This window comes from Vicugna pacos, chromosome 15, assembly GCF_048564905.1.
Source record: "Vicugna pacos chromosome 15, VicPac4, whole genome shotgun sequence".
Classification (NCBI taxonomy): Eukaryota; Metazoa; Chordata; class Mammalia; order Artiodactyla; family Camelidae; genus Vicugna; species Vicugna pacos.
This window is the reverse complement of record NC_133001.1, coordinates 34200722-34218753: the sequence shown is the minus strand read 5'-3', so window position 1 is coordinate 34218753 and position 18032 is coordinate 34200722. Positions and strand designations below refer to the sequence as shown.

The following is an 18032-nucleotide window of genomic DNA, read 5'->3' as shown; positions in this document are numbered from 1 at the left end:
CACAACACTTTTTATACCAGAGAAGGTATTTTCCCCTGTGTGATCAATGGTTTATTTTACCCTTTTTCATTAAGAGGCTCAAATACGGGTCCATAACTTGCCACAGGATAGAGAAGAAAGGGGCCTCCCTTTCGCACACATAAACCTTTTGAAGAAATTGGAGGAGGACAAGAGGATAGATTCACTGGGTAGAAAAAAAAAAGACTAGGTGTTGGAGGGAGAGTTTAGTTACCACAAAGCCCTCCCTTTAGCTGTCCTCCCTAAGGTAAAATTTCTATTAAGATCCGCTCTTCAACTTAATTAAACCACTTGCATCTCCCATGTTGCCATTGTTAATGGACTAATCTGAGTAAACAGCAGCTGTAGGAATGGGGCTCTGTATTCTACCTGCTTTAGGGATAAAATCAGTCCCTGATTTCCAGACCATTACATCTAGCTAAGACCATTACATCCTTCTTGCAGTCACCCTTGGAGACAGAAGTTGCTGGCAGAGTGGCTTCCTAAAACACATGGGCAAAACACATTATGCTGATGCTTTGGGTGTCCAAACAACCAACTGGAGCACAGCGATGAGCTGGTATTTCAGATTTAGAAATGCTTACTTTGAAAAACATGTTCCTCATTAATTAAAAGTAGGCTTTTAGGGGAACAATTATGCTTGAGTTATTCCCCATTACTTAATTAGGACGGTATAGTGGATAAGAGGGCAGGCTTTGACCCACTTGCCTGCGTTTGCATCCTAGCTCTGTCACTTACTAGCTGTGGGGCCTTGAGCTTCTGTGCCTTAGTTTCCTTAGATGTAAAATAAGGACAATAATAGTTCCTATCTTATGGTTTTTCTCTATTCATTAAGATTGACTTAATATGCATTTATTATTACTACTACTACTAGTAAGGATAGTAACATATTATAATCTTCAGTGCAGAGGGTTTAAATTACTTCCTTAGAAAAAGCAAAGGTCCCTTTGTTACCTGCTTCGCCAGCCTAAAATTTGACCTGTCAATTTGCTTTTTCTTTGCTTGTTCTTAGATTATCTTGGTCATTTATGAAATAAGTAACTCTCCGCTTAAGTTACAGTTTTGTGTTTTGTCCCAGCTTTTCCCAATGAATAGAAAATGTATTAATTGGTTAAACAAACATATATTGAGTGCCTACTATATGCAGGCATTGAACCAGGTACTGAGGGTATAAAAGTAAAGCATGGTCTCTCTCCTGAGGACTTTATTAGGGAGATAAATTAGAAAATGATTTTGTTGGTGGTGGAAGCACTTAAAACAGTTGCTTAGAGACAGGAGTTTATTTGTTCCAAACAAAAGAAACCCAAAGGCAGGTAGTTCAGGTCTGTGGTGGCTCTCTTCCTTTCTTTTATTTTTCTGTTTGGCATGTAGACTTTCTTATGCATGTCTCCTCATGGTGGAAAGAGTGTGTTTCACCCTGAGGCAGGCTGGAGGAAAAATGGTTAAAGGACAAAAAAGGTTTTCTCCTTCTTCTGCCTCTTTATTTTGGAAGGCGCAGCCTTCTTAGGGACTTCCATATATCTCATTGGCCAGAAGTCTTCATATGGTCACTTCTCCCAGCAAGGGAAGCTGAAGATTGAGTTTTAGCACTCAAGCCTCATTAGAAGGTTGTGGGAAAGGATTGTTAAATGAGCCAACCTGCAGTAACTGCCACAACACAAATTAAATAACAATATGCTACGAAATGGTATCAGAGGGCCGCAGTTGAAAAGGGCAAAGTGACAATGAGATCAAGGAATCACCTGGAGAAGACTATGGGGATCTAACAGGAGATCTTGCAACTGGCATTTCCTTGAAGTTTCTCCCCACAGCCCAGGTTCTGGCCTTTACTTGGCCCAAGAGTTGACTAGACATATTGAGGCTGATTCTCACCAAACTCACAAGAGATTAAGGGATAATTTACTCATTTACTCATTTACAGTAGAGACTAATCCAGAGTCAAAAACTCAGTTTCCTGTAGGGATCAGGCAGATCACGTAAACATGAAGGGGCCAAGCGTAAAACAATAAAAGTGGCCGAAACTGTGAAGAGAGAGGAAACTTACCTAAAGGCTTTCAAATTAAAAAACAAAATTTAACACTGTGCAGATGTTAAACCTATCTGCATGTCCTGATGTGACATTTTGACCCTAGCTTCTGGTCTATTCCTTTCTGTTGACTAGACACTGCTCGTCTTTCTATCTCAAGAACTGTCTCCTGATAAACAGCACCTAGAAAACCAGTAGAAGAGTCACAAGGCAGAATATAAGGAGGCAGGTAGTTTTAGGAATATCTATTCCAGGCCAGCCAGGGTGAGACTTCATGAATCATCCATTCCCCACAATATGCATGTATCTCTGGAAAGTCCCTGCCTTCCAGATTCAGGGTCTTTGAGAAATACCTCCCCCAACCTTTTGCTTGCTGGCCTTTTTCCTTTGCCTTCTGCCAACCCTGGATTACTGAGTGTCCAAGTAGGATACAATATAATTGTTCCATTTACTGAAATATACTCCCATTCCAGTCCTGCTTCCAGAGGGTGCAACCAGGTCACTTAGTTTGGGGTATGGGTTGTTCCCACATTCTTTGGTTACTCAGATTATAGATGGTCTCTTTGTACAAATGAATCAGATCACACTCATTTAATGTTGAGAGTTGGTTTATAAGAGCTTGGAGGAGGTACCTCACTGTTGCCTTCCTGTGCCATAAGCACAGACAAAGTTCTATTGAAGCATTTTTTATTTAATGATGAAATTTCCTCAACTAATTTGGTAGACAACTATTTGGAGGCCTGAGATACTGGAAAAATGAAGAGGAAGAAGGGGTTATGAATGAATAAAAGGACAAAGAGAATTTCTGTTAGAGGCTTAGGGTCAACGTTCTTCTCAACATGCCCTTACCCCAATACAATCAATCACTAAATCCTTTGATTTCTCCTTTGAAATATTTGTTGAATCTAAGTTTTTTTCTCTTTTTCATTTTTGTTATCAACTCAGGCTAGGAGTTTATTATTTCCTGTCTGGACTACTGAGTTGGAACTCAGTACTGAATTTTGTTCCAAAGCAATTCCAGGGAAAAATAAAAATAGTTAACTCCACTTCTTTTTTCAAATAAAAGTAAACTATGTAAAACATGTATATTCCTACCACTTAGATTGATTACTTCATCGAGTAAGAGGAACTCAGTGGAAATAAAAGGTACTGGGCATATTTGAGAAGTTATTACCTGGGCATATTTGAGAAGAAACAACACAGGAGCAGTACTCTAAACTTTCATGCCTTACATTTTAGTTCTCTCTACTTTTCAGTTGGTGAGAGAAGGGACACCAAGTGAGTATGAAGGAGGCACCAGCAGGACCAAGGGTAGGAGTTGACCCGGGTAAGGAAGTGCCACACCAGCTAAACTCAGTGAGGACGAGCTACAGGAGAGGGCCTTTCTGTGAACTTGGGTATGGTAATGAACTGGGCTCAGTCTGTTACAAGTCAGTGATTTTTATCAGCAGGTATTGGAAATGAGCCTTTAGTTTAGTTAGGAGACTAGAGGGATAGGGGAGAGAAGAGAGGGAAATGGCTCTGTCTCACTCATCACTTTAAAAGGGGTAACAAGCTTGATACTAGCTTCTACCGGTAGAATTATATATATATAAAACGAAGGCCAAAATCTTTCATCCTGCCCTATAGATAGAAGGCTTAAAATGCAAATGACCAGTTGTCACAGATTGCCTGTAGTTCTTTTAGACTGTATTTTTATGAGGTCAAATATTTTCCTTCACACTATAATAATACTTTGTTTATATTAGTTTTTGTAGATTTACAGAAGACTTTAACAGGCAAAATCTACAAAAGCCACATTAATAAATCAACCAATCATTCAATGAGTGAAGGTTTGGGGAAGGATTATTTGAAATGATGACATTAAGAAGTAATATTATTCAAAGATTATATGGAACTCAAATCCCAATTAGTAAGGGAAAAGCTAATTTTACCACCCGTATTTTCTACATCGCGGTTTGATAGTCCTCTCAGTTTTTGTAAATTTCCCTTGGTTGCTCACATTTGCAGGAACTCAACATTTACCACCTTGTACCATTGTTCAGGATCACAGTCTGGGAAAAATTCTGGTCCATGCCAGAAGCCAACTAAGCACCTGACGAGAAATCTGTGGTGGAAGCGAATCTTTTGCACTTTTTCACTTGGGGATGGGGACGTTTATTCAACCCAACCCCGCACTTTTCTCTCCAGTTTCTGCACAGTAACAAGGGAGCATCCCAAAGGAGCAGGCATCTTAATTGCGTTACATAGGCCAAATAAGAAATATGTTGGCTCCGTGTTCTTCTCCAAGGGGCCATCACCTCACACTCCTAGAGCTTTAGGATTTACCTGGGGAATCATGTGTTTTGAATCCATGGCAAAAGTGGAATTCCATTTCTACATCCAAAGTGGAGCTGGTACTAGCCTTTTCTCTAGCATTAAACAATGTCCCCTGTGGCAGTGGAGGCGGGAGCAGGGCAAGCGAACAAGGAAGATTATTTTTACTACAACAGTCTCAGCGGCAACCCGCACTCTTCATCCTGCACCCTGCTTGTATTACTCCGCGCCCCGCGACTCCCAGACCTCTAGGTGTGACCGCGGCCGGGGACTACAAAACGGAGACTTCTGGGGGAAGGAAGTGACGACACGGCGCGAAGCATGCTGGGACCCGGCGCGCTCGGCTCGAGAGGCTCCTTCCTCCCGGCGTGGTTGCTGAGAGCCCGTCGCTGCTAGGCTCTTTAACTGGTACTTCTCTCGTTTGTCAGGATTAGACGTAAAGTATCACTTGGTTTGAGTACAACCCTAAATATCCTGCGGCTTCGGGTTAGGCCAGGGAATCAGCTCTAGAGCGTTAGCTACTGCCCCTTCGTTTATGTGTCCTCCGAACCAATTTTAAGAGGACATTGTTGCAGATCCAGGGGCCTCTCCCGGGAGTGTCTAGCGGAGACACAGAGCCAGAGACGGAGTGGGTGGATATCAGAGGAGTTTTCTTTTTCAGTTTTGGCTAATAGTGGTGTGGCGTGAGTTCCTTTGATCGAAGGAGAGCAGAGTTGAATCTGTAAGCCGGAGATCGAAGCTGTCGTGAAGGCGATCTGGGATGGGATTGGGGTGGAATAAAAGTGTGCCAGGTGAGTTACCGCAGACTGGGCCTCGCGGCGACTCGGTGTCCCTTTGGCTTTCAGATTGAATAGTAAGTTTTAACTGTTTTCGTGATTCGGAACTTGAGGGAAATCTCAGGTGTTCTCTACCTCTAGGGTGGAGATTAGGGATAAGACATTTGCTTGTGTGGAACGTATGTATTAATCCGAACTGGTGGTGGTTTTCTGTCTAGCCAGGTGGCAGCCATGAATGAATGGATGAAGAAAGGCCCCTTAGAATGGCAAGAGTACACTTATAAAGAAGTCAGAGTGACAGCCAGTGACAAGGAGTATAAAGGATGGGTTTTAACCACAGACCCAGTCTCTGCGAAGTGAGTATGGGTTCTGCTTCCTAGAAGTCACCCCTTTGTACTGTCTATGTGTTGCATCCATACTAAGAAAGCAGATAAATGAAAGGCTAATTATTCCCACATAAGAATTTAATTTCCTTTGAATCTAAGTGCTGTTCTAACTGTAGATTTCTGTCAGACCAGCCAAGTTCATAGAAATGGGACGCTTCTTTTTTTACATTTTTATTGCAAAATTTCAAAAATACACAAATGTGAATAGAAGAGTATAATAAACACTAATCTTATTCCCCTTTCAAATATGTTAAAGCCAATTACAGACATAATATTGTTCATAAATCCTTTAATATGTCTCTAGCAGATAAGTAACCTCTAATAAATGTAACCATACCATTATAACAGGTAACAAATGTAATAACTTTAACATTAGCTGATTCCTAGTCTGAGTTCAGATTTTCCTGATTGTATCCAAAATATCTTTTTACATCTTTAAAGGTATCGTTCTATATTCTTTTTTATCAGTTTGGCTGATATGTCTCTTAGGAATTTTAATATATCTCTGCACTTCCTCTCTGATTTTCCATGTCATCTATTTGTTGAAGAAACAAAGTCATTTGTCTTATAGAATCGAACACACTCTGAATTTAGCTCATTGCATTATCATGGTACACCTTAACATGTCCTTTTATCCACTACTTCTTATATTCTAGTATTCATATCTAGAAGTTTGATTAGGATTAGATTTATTTTTTGCAAGACTAAAGGTGTTGATACACACACACACACTTTATTTTGAAATGAGTTTAGATTTACAGAAAAATTGCAAAGAAGGTACAGAGACCACCTATATACCCAGCTTCCCCTAATGTCCCTCAGCTTACACAACCATCGAACATGTGTCAAAACTAAACACTTATATTAACTAAATTACAGTCATTTGGATTTTATCAGTTTTCCCACTAGTGCCATTCTTCTGTTCTAGGATCCAATCCAAGATCACACATTACATTTAATAGTCATGTCTCCTTAGTCTCCTCTGATCTGTGACAGTTTTTCAGTCTTTGCTTGTTTTTCATGACACTGACACTTTGCAGGAGTACTGGTGAGGTATTTTATATGTCTCTCAATTTGGGTTTGTGTGATGTTGTCTCATAAACAGACTGAGTTTATAGGTTTTAGGGACAAGTACCACAGAAATGAGGTTCTCATCACATTGCATCACATATTATATATCATATGATGTTGTATTTTAGTTAAGGATTTTTGCATTTGTATTCATGAGTGAGATTAGCTTATAGTTTTATTTTTTAATATTGTCCTTTTCTGCTTTTAGTATCAAGGTTGTTTTAGCCTCATTAAATAAGTAAAGGCATAGCCTCCCTTTTATAGTCTCTAGGAGAATTTGGTTGGATTAGAAATGTGTGATCCTTGAAAATGTTATAGAACTTCCTGGTAAAATTATCTGGGTCTTTTTCCCCCCTCCTTGGGAAGATTTGAAACTGGTTATTCAGTTTTTATTAAAGATTATAAGACTATTTTCTATTGTAAGTTTCAACATTTTTGGCATAAGTTTGTCCTTAATATTTTAAAAGTTAATTTTTGCTGCCTTATTCCTAATATTATTTGTATGTGCCTTCTTTCTCTTATTAATCCTGCCTGAGTTTTGTGAATTTTATGTCTTTTTCAAAGAGCTGGCTTTTGGCCTGATGATCCCCTGATTGACTCTTGTTTTCTGTTTCATTAAGTTTGTGCTTTGTTATTTTCTTTGGTCTGCTCTGAAGGGGAGTTACTCAGTTGTTTTTTTTAACTCTAAAAGTTAAATCTGTACCCTGTCTCATTTCCTAATACACATTTAAAGCATTTATAACTCTCTAAGTAATGTTTTAACTGCATCCTACAATGATTAGCTTTAGGCTGGACAAAAGGTTTAGATGTTTAGGACCCTCAGAGAATTTGTATGAAAGAAGTGAAAACATTTGGTGGTGAGAGGATTAATTTAAAACGAGGAAGAGCATTCCCTATTAGTCTAGTGATCTGTTGAGGGTTGATGCCGCCTCTCATTTTATTGCTTCTTCCATAGTTTTATGGGCCTTTAGGTTTTTCTTTTGCACTATGCTCTGAACTTACTTTTCCTCCAAAGTGTTGTCCTCGTGAACATCCTTGAAGATGGCAGTATGTCTGTGACCGGGATTATGGGACATGCTGTGCAGACTGTTGACATTGTGAATGAAGGGGACCATACTGTGAGAGAGAAGCTGATGAATTTGTTCATGTGTGGAGACTGCAAGGCATACAGCCCTGAGGATCTGGAAAAGAGAAAGAACAGCCTAAAGAAATGGCTGGAGAAGAACCATATCCCCATCACTGAACAGGGGGATTCACAAAAGACTCTCTGTGTGGCTGGGGTCTTGACTATCGACCCACCATATGGTCCAGAAAATTGCAACAGTTCTAATGAGATTATCTTGTCCCGTGTTCAGGATCTTATTCAGGGACATCTTGCAGCTTCCCAGTGAGAGGTCAAGAACTGCGGATACACTGACTGAAGCAAGACTTCGTTTTTTTTCTTCATAAAACATTTTGAATGTTAATTCTGTCATATTATAGGACTTTAAAGGCACACAAGTATGTGTGTGCAAGTTTTAACTTTGTTGTTTTTGGTAAAATCAAAGAAGTGGATTATGAGTGCTAATAAGTGAACTGGGCAAGGATCACATCACAAGAAAACAAAACAACGGACATCAGAAATATAAGTCTTGATAGGGCTACCCCTCCATTTTTGTTAGGCAAGAAATATATTTGGAAAGGATGCAACATGCATTAGATTTAATATAAAATGCTTAGGGAAAATCAGTCTTGTTAAGTCCCTTGCACTAATTAGATATGTCTGTTTTAAAATGTTTACTTTTTATTTTTTTGGTGAAGTGATGAAATAGTTCTTGAAACAGAGTATATACTTCTTTTGTTGTAACTTGAAAGTTTTGATTATTGGTAAAATCTTAACACAGAAGCCTTACAACTTTCAAAGCCTTAGAAGTGAGCACTGGCTGATGTCTCCAGAGGAAGACTGTCAGTGTGACAGACTTTCTACTGCTGAGCTCAACCCAGTTCTTTTGCCTGGTGGGTTCAGCCCAGGCTTCCGGGTCACGGAGCTTTCTGCCTTCAGTCTCCAGTCCCTGGGTCAGGCTTCACTGAGGGGAGAGAATGCAGGAAGTACACTTCACTACATCTGATCCTACCCCTTGGAAGCCGGTCGGGGAGGTTTCTGGCTTACAGAGGCACCTCAGATTGTTCGTTTAGGGGTCTGTGTGGTCGGGCCACTCAAGAAGGCTGTTCTCTTGCTCTTTGTACACCCCCTGCTTGACCAGTTCTGGGTTCACCTACGGGCTACTCACATGAACGTGCTCATCCCTCCACCCTCGGCCCCTTAGGCCAGATCGGCTCCACCTGCTAGTTTATTAAAAGGAAACATCTGCCCTCGTGATGGTCGTTAACCTGAGGGGCTGTGAGGCTGGTTTCCCTGGTAACTGATGAGCCAACCTGATGCCAATTCCCCCTATAAATGGTAGCAACCCCCCCCCCCCGCCCCCGTAGCTGCCATGTTTTGCTCTCTTGCACCAGGTGGTGTTTTGCTCCAAGACCTTGCTTCAGACGTGTAAGATCCCCTGTCTGGTAAGCTGTTGTCTCTGTTGCTGTCTCTGTGCTCTTTCTTTGCTCTCGTGGCTGGGCAACTACAAGGCTCGCAAGCCTGCAGGGTGCAGCCCAACAATTGACAAGCCAGCCACGAGGCCGAGGAAGCTCCTTGAGCACTGGATGTCGGGACATAAGGCTAGGGAACAGAAAGTTGGTGGGATCCCAAGGTGGCTGTCTGCCAGCATGTGGAGCCCTGTGGCAGCTGACTACCATAAAAGATGTTTTTCTCTTCCATTATATTGGTGATATCTTGTTAACTCAGAGTCTAAAGTACAGCCCCATGTTCGTGTCTCATCTGACATCACAGGGATGGCTGGTGAATACAGACAAAACACAAGGACCTAGATTACCTACGTGCCCCCGACCCACCACCCCTAAACAATTACAGACACAGGCTTTAGGGATACTAACTTAGGACAGACTTGTGAACTGGACATAGCCATTTACCCAGAAGGGTTTGGTTGGGACCTGTGGCAATAGCAAAATAAGAATACCCTTGGGCTTCTGTTCCCAGCTGCAGAAGTGGGCAGAGCAGCAATATAGTGTGATGGAAAGGCAGCTATAGGCAGGCTATGATACATTGTAACAGGTGGAAGGCACTGCAAAAGGCAATGCAAAAAACCACTATTCAGGGTCTGGAACAGCTGTGGGTGACATATAGGGCCCCCATGGACATCGATAGAGACCAAGGAATCTACTTAACTGGCCATGACGTTCAGGGATGGGCCAATAACAATGATACACACTGGCCTTTATACCTACCCTATGACCCCACTGCTGCCAGGCTAATTCAAAGGATGGACTAGCTGAACGACAATTGAGACGGGAAAGCGGCTCTCCCAACGTGTGGATCAGGAGGCTCACTTAAGTCCTATGAACTAAAACCGAACATGCCAGGAGCAGTTGTCCCAGTGCTTACGCCATGTTAACACAGGCGACTATTCAATACCATCTGAGTTCAACTGTTGACCACGAAGGGACCATGGCAAACTATTGGTCAGGACAGTAACTCTGTTTTGCCCTTACCACAGGATCCACCCCTAGGGGGACACACAAAATGGCCCCAGGTCTGGCAGGTAAGTCCCCACTGGTTTGGGTTTGCTGGCCCGTAGGGAATAGGATTACAGATCTCACCTTTCTTCTACCTAAGGCTATGAAAGTAATTAATTCAGGCCCCCTACTGGAGAAAGGCACCATTATATTAACCCTATGGTCTTGTTTTACTGCTTTGCCAGTATTTGGCACTGGCTGTGGGGACTGAGGGTAGACGGTACAGTACTGCAGGCCAGGACAAAAACCACCGGCAGGGGTGGTATTATCTCAGAATGCTGTCTCTGCTTGTGTCTTCGTTAACGGTCACAGTCTTCCCTGTATTGTGCCTGTTAAACGTCTTACCTTTCATCCCTAGTCGGAGCGGAGGGAATCTGTTCGCAGACTGGGCGACAACAGTGGCCTCATTGTGAATGAGTTGATGGCTGGGTCTGCAGCGAGATACCATTGTCGTCCTCCTCTGGACTTCCGTGCAAAACTGACCCGATAAGCACCTGGCTCCAAAGGTTGCTCGCCTCTTGCACTCTTGATACTTTTTAACTGCTGTTTGTTGTCTGTATTGCACTTGTGGTATTTGGGTTGCAGTGCACCTCTGCATACCTGACCCCAGGGACATCGCGAAAGAGGGATGGACCAGGATTATGAGTTGTGCAGAGTGTAGGATCATGTGGGGTGTGTAGGGGTGGAGTGTAGGTCAGAGCACTTAAGATGGCCGTTCTCTTGCTCTTTGTACACCTCTTGCCGACCAGTCCCTGCTTCACTGACACCTCGCTCACATGAACACACTCACCCCCTGCCCTGGCCAGTGATGGTTCTAATCCTTACGCCAGAGCGGCTCCACCTACCAGTTTATTAAAGGGCAGCATCTGCCCTCGTGATGGTCGTTAACTTGAGGGGCTGTGAGGGATGTGCTTCATGCCTCAGCTGCTGGTTTCCCTGGTAACTGATGAGCCAACCTGGTGTCAATTCCCCCTATAAATGGTAGCCTCCTCCCCTGGGTAGTGAAGGCTGCTGCTATGTCCTGCTCGCTGTCTGCCACACACATGGTGGGGTGTTGCTCCAGGGCCTTGCTTCCAATGTGTAAGATCCCCCATCTTTTAAATCATTGATGTCTCTGTCACTGTTTCTGGGCTCTTTTCTTTGAACTTGAAGCTGAGCAACTACAAGGCTTGCAGGCCTGAAGGGTTCAGCCCAACAAGGTCTTTTCAGGGGCACATCTACAGTGACCCCAGGGTTCCCACATCAGATTAGAACTCCTTACTCCTTAGGACAGGGGTTAGCAAACTTCAGGCCCTTGGAACAAGTCCAGCCTGCTGCCTCCATGTATTAAAGTTTTATTGGAACACATCTGTACCCCCTGGTTTGTATATCGTCTGTGGCTGCTTTTGAGCCATAATGGCACAGTTGAGTATTGACAGGAACTATGTGGTTTATATTCTCTGCAGAGAAATATGGCCCTTTACAGTAAAGTTTGCCCTAGGAGCTCCTTGAGCTAGCCTGGGCCACCAGGGGTCAGGGTGGACTTCCCAATGCAGGTGTGACCTGTGTATTTCCCTTCTCATCCATACAAAAAAGAATTCTTGTACCTTTTGGGAGAAATGTTTTAAAACATTCAAGTTTTAGAGGGTCTTTGAAAGCAGTCTGATAACGTAGCTAAGTTACTTCCCCGCACAGTTGTCTAGTAACAGGATGTAGCCCCGTGCTTCTCACACTTTCACAAACATCAGAATCAGCTGGAGAGCTTGTTAACACAAATTGGGAGTAGGGCCCAGCAATGTACTGTGATTCAGTTGGGGGCCAGGAACTTGCATTTATAACAAAATCCCAGATAATGGTAATGCTGCCTGTCCTGGATCACACTTGCAAAAGTAGTTTAAAACTTTGGGGAACAGAAAGTCCTTCCTTCACAACTTGAGTTTCATGATCCTAAATAAAAGTAAAAGTTAGTCCGTAGCCTTTCTCCTTGAGACTAAGACTCCCCTTCAAAGCCCTGCACGGCTTCAGACAGCAAATAGGGGAAGGGGAACAAGAGTAAATTAGGTGGAAAGGATCCCAACAAAATGAGGGAGGCCTTGAGAGGAGGGAAGATTTGTAGCAGATTATCCATGGCATCAGTCAGGATTGATCCCTGGGCCCAGGGACAGGTGCGTTGGTGTTGGTAGATTTATTTGCTGTCAGACTAATGAGCTGGGGACGGACTTTCTTGACAATAGGTCCGCTGATTGTTTAAACAGTTTGCCTTGCAAATAAAACCTGAGTGCTAAAGAGTCCATGACCTGGCTCTGCCATGGAAACCAGCCTGCTTAGGACACTGGGCCTGCCAGTTCCTCAGCTAAGATTCTCCCCAGGAGTTTAACCCACCTGTTTCTGATCCCTCCTGTGGTTCCAGATTCCTGGAGGGAGATCTTTCCTCAAAGCTGGCTCTGATCCCTGCCAGCTGGAGGTGGTAGTCAGGACACTCTTTGATCACAGTTGGTGTCAAGAATACTTGTCAGAATAAAAGGTTGTTATGACGTAGTATTTTTTGATCCCCTTGGAGCAAGGTTGCCAGTTTTTTGTGTTACATCTTGCTATCCCATTGTTCACATGCTTTCCTAGATCTCTCCTCTTTCTCCTAAAGATGTTAAGGCTGAAATAGATTTTTTCTGTGTTTTTTTTTTCAAGAAAATTATTAATGAAAATTTTAAAACCTTGACAGTTTTTTAAATTGAAGTATAGTCAGTTACAATGTGTCAATTTCTGGTGTACAGCACAATGTCCCAGTTATGCATACATATATTCATTTTCATATTCTTTTTCATTAAAGGTTATTATAAGATATTGAATATAGTTCCCTGTGCTGTACAGAAGAAATTTGTTCTTTTAATCTATTTTTACATATAATGCCTAACATTTGCAAATCTCAAACTCCCAAATTTATCCCTTCCCACCGCTCTTCCCCCAGTAACTGTAAGATTGTTTACTATGTCTGCAAGTCTGTTTCTGTTTTATAGATGAGTTCATTGGTGTTCTTTTTTTTTTAGATTCTACATATGAGTGATATCATGTGGTATTTTTCTTTTCTCTTTCTGGCTTACTTCACTTAGAATGATGATGTCTAGCTCCATCCATGTTGCTGCAAATGGCATTATTTTATTCTTTTTTATGGCTGAGTAGTATTCCATTATATAAATATACCACAAATTCTTTATCCAGTCATCTGTCAATGGACATTTAGGTTGCTTCCATGTCTTGGCTATTTGTATATAGTGCTGCTGTGAACATTGGGGTGCATGTATCTTTTTGCATTAGAGTTCCCTCTGGGTATGTGCCCAGGGGTGGGATTGCTGGATCATATGGTAAATCTATTTTTAGTCCTTTGAGAAACTCCATACTGTTTTCCATAATGGCTGCACCAAACTACATTCCCATTAGCAATGTAGGAGGGTTCCCTTTTCTCCACTCCCTCTTCAGCATTTATTGTTCATGGACTTTTTAATGATAGCCATTCTGACTGGTGTGAGGTGATACCTCATTGTAGTTTTGATTTGCATTTCTCTGATAATTAGTGATATTGAGCATTTTTTCATGTGCCTATTGGCCATTCGAATGTCTTCATTGGAGAATTGCTTGTTCAGTCTTCTGCCCATTTTCGGATTGGGTTATTTGTTTTTTTGTTATTCTGTTGTACGAGCTGTTTATATATTCCAGAAATTAAACCTTTGTCAGTTGCATCCTTGCAGATATTTTCTCGCATTCCGTAGGTTGTCATTTTGTTTTACTTATGGTTCCCTTTGCTGTGCAAAAGCTTATAAGTTTAATTAGGTCTCATTTGTTAATTTTTGCTTTTATTTCTATTGCCCTAGGAGAACATTGCTAAGATTTATGTCAGAGAATGTTTGCCAATGTTTTCTTCTAGGAGGTTTATCATGTCTTGTCTTATATTTAAGTCTTTAAGCCATTTTGAGTTTATTTTGTGTATGGTATGAGGGAGTGTTCTAACTTCATTGATTTATATGCTGCTGTTCAGTTTTCCAAACACCACTTGTTGAAGAGCATGTAAAACCTTGACAATTGTTTTATTTGAGAACTGGTGGAATTTTCATGATGCTGCTTGAAATAGATTTCTAGAATGTTAGGGTCAAGGCTAAGGATTACTATAATTTTGGAAGAAATCAGAGCAGTGAAGGTCTATAATTACACATACTTAATTGCTTCTACTGGCAAATATGATTTTTCTTAAACCACATTACTGAGACATGAATAACATACAGAAAACTACATACTTAGTGTATATAACATGATGAGTTTGGAGATAAGCATACACTCATGAAACCATCACTACAATCTATGCCTAAACATAACCATCACCTCCAACAGTTTTTCCTGCCTTTTTTATTAATACTATCATAGATAACAGTGCAAAGAATATCTTCATGAATATGTCTTTATTGCTACTATTAAACTAAAGTGTATAGAAATGAAAGTACTATGTCAAAGAGTATGAACACATGTTGGTTTTTCTCTCTTTAAATAGTTTGTGCTGCTTTACATTGACAAGAGTAATAAATGTATGCTAATTTCATCACACCCTTAGAGTATTACTGTTTTGTTTTAATTTTATGACTGAATATAAAATGGTGTTTTAAAATTTGATTTAATTTGTATTTATTAGCATTTCCCCATGTCTTTATTCCCAGTATGGGAACTGTTTGATTCATATCTTCATTTTAAAAAATCTTCATTTTTTAAAGAAGTTATTTTCTCCATATTCCCATCATGTCATATCTGTTTATGTTTCTAAATTTTACTCACATGGATTTATGTAAGTAAGCAACTAGTGATACATGCATTTCTTCTAACTTTGACATAATTTCAGATTTACAGAAAATTTGCATAAACAGGACAAAGAATTGCCATATATCCTTTGTCCAGCAAGTGTTAACATTTACCACACTTGTATTTTCTGTGCATGTGTATGTGCGTTCATTTTTCTCCCTGAACTGTTTGAGAATAAATCATGGACACAATGGAAATATGAGGACATGTTCTTAAATAACCAAGATACAGTTACCAAAATCAGGAAACTAACATTGATATACTACTATGTTTTAATACAGACATTATCCAGATTTCACCCACTGACTCAATGTCTGCTGTGCCAAAAAAGACTTTAATTTGGATCACGTGTTGCATTCAGTTGTCATATCCTTTCAGTTTCCTTCACTCTGGAGTAGTTCCTCAGTCTTTGACTTTCATGACATTGACATTTTTGAATACAGGCCAGTTTTCTTGTGGAATACCCCTCAATTTGGGTTTGTTTGTTTCCCTGTGATTCAATTCAGTGTGCATTTTTGGGGTAGGAATACCCTGGAAATGATAGTGTGTTCTCAGTACGTCATCTCGGGAGGCATATGATGTTGGTTTTAATTTGCATTTCTCTAATGACTAATGATGTTGAGTGTTGCTCATGTGCTTGTTAAGCCATTTGTGTATCTTCAGTGAAATGTTTACTCAAATTTTTGCCCATTTGAAAACTTGAGTTATCTAACTGAGTTGTAAGTGTTCTTCATATATTCTATATACAGGTGCTTTATCAGATAAATGATTTGTAAATATTTTCTCCCCATCTGTGGCTTGTCTTGAATGTTCTTAATGATATTTTTGAAGTGAAGAAATTTTTAAAATTAAGTACGATTTATCAATTTTCTTTTATGGATCATGTTTTTGGTGTCATAGCCAAGAATTTTTTGTCTAACCAACAGTCACAAAGATTATCTCTTTTTTTTTAAATGTTTTCATTTGCTCTTAAACTTCGATTTATGCTCTATTTTGATAATTTTTGTGTCTGCTCTGAGGTAAAGGTCTAAGTTAATGTTTTTACACGTGGAGATCCAATTATTCCATTACCATTTGTTGAAAGATTTCTTTCTCCATTGAATTGCCTTGGCACTTTCATTGGAAATCAGTTGATGATAAATTGTAAAGGTTTATGTCTGGACTTAACAGTTGTGTTCCATTGATCCATTTGTGAGTCCTTATGTTAGTAACACACTGTATTAACTATTATAGCATTACAATAAGATTTGATATCTGTAAGTCCTCAAATTTTGTTCATTTTAAAGATTGTTTGGCTCTTCTGGCTCCTTTGCATTGCCATACAAATTTTGGATGAGGCTGTCAATTTCTGGGGAAAAAAAAAAACCACCCATGAGGATTTGATAAGGACTGGGTTGAAGCTATAGATCAGTTTGTGGAGAGTTGTCATCTTAGTAATACTGAGTTTTCCATTCCATGAACTTGGAATGTCTCTTAATTTACTCAGATCTTTAATTTTCTTACAACAGTGTTTTACGGTCATCAATGTACAGGTTTTATACTGCTTTTGCTTAATTTATTCCTAAGTATTTTTAATGCTATTTAATTTTTTAATGCTATTCTGAATGGAATTGTTTTTTAATTTCATTCCTGAATTATTGGTTGTTCGTATATAGAAGTAAGTTTTGCATATTGATCTTGTATCCCATGGTCTTGTTGAACTAATTTATCACACACACACTTTTGAGTTCCTCTCACTTTGCTTCACATTACCCAGATACATTCTGATGAGGGACTAGGCCATGAATATATTCCCTACAGCTTTGGTAATATGCAGAAGTTGCTCACAAGGTTTAAAGAGGCACACCTAATTGCTGAACAAATGAGAGTCATGAAAAGCAGAATTCCCATTAAGAGGCTTAGTTGAAGCCATTAGTATCCTTTCTTTTAATTTCAACATTAGGCATCCAGTCTCCTTAGAACCTTCAGAGGGTTGCAGGGGGTAAATTCTGTTCCTGACTGAACTTATTCCAGTAAACTTTATTTCTCTCTTGCCTTGTTTCTCCTGTGTCCCTGTTTATCTTTGTATCTTGAGTTCCTAAGGTGACTGGCACACAGTACCCGATTAAAATAACAAGTTGATTATATTGAAATTAATGAGCATGAATGTGGGAGGAATTTCTGTAACCCCAATATGGGTCTCAAACTAGCTGCGTAGCACACATTAGTTTTAAAGTGGACAATCGGCCTTCTTGTTAACTAATCAGATTGCGTGCTTCAATTAATCCAGTCTTAGCCATGCTTACCACAGAAAAGGATAGTATAAAGATTTATGGACTAGAAATAATGGGGACAGCTGGAGTTTTAATAGGAAAAGTACACAGGTGAATTTCAAGCAGAAGAGCAGCATTAATGGAAATGTCTATAATTACGGATTGTTTTGTGCTGGGTCTATAATTAGTGGATTTGTGGAGTCATAGGGGCTAGTCCCTTAGTGCCCATGGTATAGTACAGCCTTGGATTTGTAAAGACATCTGTCTTCTGAAGAACATAACACATTTTTGACATTCAGTCTGGTAATCTTACTAATAGTCAAGTCCTAAGACAAACATTTTTTTTTCCAGTTCAAACTATGGGAGAAGGGATACTGAGCATAGAAATTATAGTTCCTAATTAGACTTCATGTTAGATTTAAACGTTTTACAGTTGTACACCTGTAGTGCTGTATACGCCCATCCCCTTTGTATTAACCCTGTTTGTGTTTTAGCTTATTGGCCAAACTCTACTAAGTTGGACTCTGTTCAAATAGCACAAAGATAAAGCAAGGATGTGTGTGTGTGTTTTAAACATCTTAACGTGGGCCCAAGTGTGAGAACTTGAGTTTTGCAGTGGGAAGTGTTAGCGGTATTAACGTCATATACCAGTCATATTTTCAAAGAGCATGTTTTGACTTGCTTTTTCAAAATAAGTGAAAAAAAATTGACAGTAGAACATGTTTTTAAAGTAAAGCTATCCCTACCCATC

General features: G+C 40.2%; 1 protein-coding gene across 6 annotated transcripts; it reads left to right on the top strand.

Moving 5' to 3' along the window:
- The first annotated feature begins 4620 nt into the window (after positions 1-4620).
- Positions 4621-14780, top strand: GEMIN6 (gem nuclear organelle associated protein 6). 6 transcript variants are annotated; one of them, XM_006215559.4, is made up of 3 exons: positions 4621-4768; positions 5355-5492; positions 7609-14780. In XM_006215559.4, exons 2-3 carry the CDS (start codon positions 5368-5370, stop codon positions 7982-7984), a joined length of 501 nt encoding a protein of 166 aa, XP_006215621.1. In that variant the 5' UTR covers positions 4621-4768; positions 5355-5367; the 3' UTR covers positions 7985-14780. The 6 variants fall into 6 exon arrangements, with proteins under 6 accessions (XP_006215621.1, XP_031540855.1, XP_072793985.1 ...); XM_031684995.2 differs by having other exon boundaries at positions 4653-4768; positions 5359-5492; XM_072937884.1 differs by having other exon boundaries at positions 4705-4796.
- The last annotated feature ends 3252 nt before the right edge of the window (positions 14781-18032 follow it).

Coding starts and splice junctions, on each gene's coding strand:
- GEMIN6 (XM_006215559.4), top strand. CDS start 5,368: ATGAATGAATGGATGAAGAAAGGCCCCTTAGAATGGCAAGAGTACACT. Junction 5,493..7,608: donor ACAGACCCAGTCTCTGCGAA/GTGAGTATGGGT, acceptor TTTCCTCCAAAG/TGTTGTCCTCGTGAACATCC.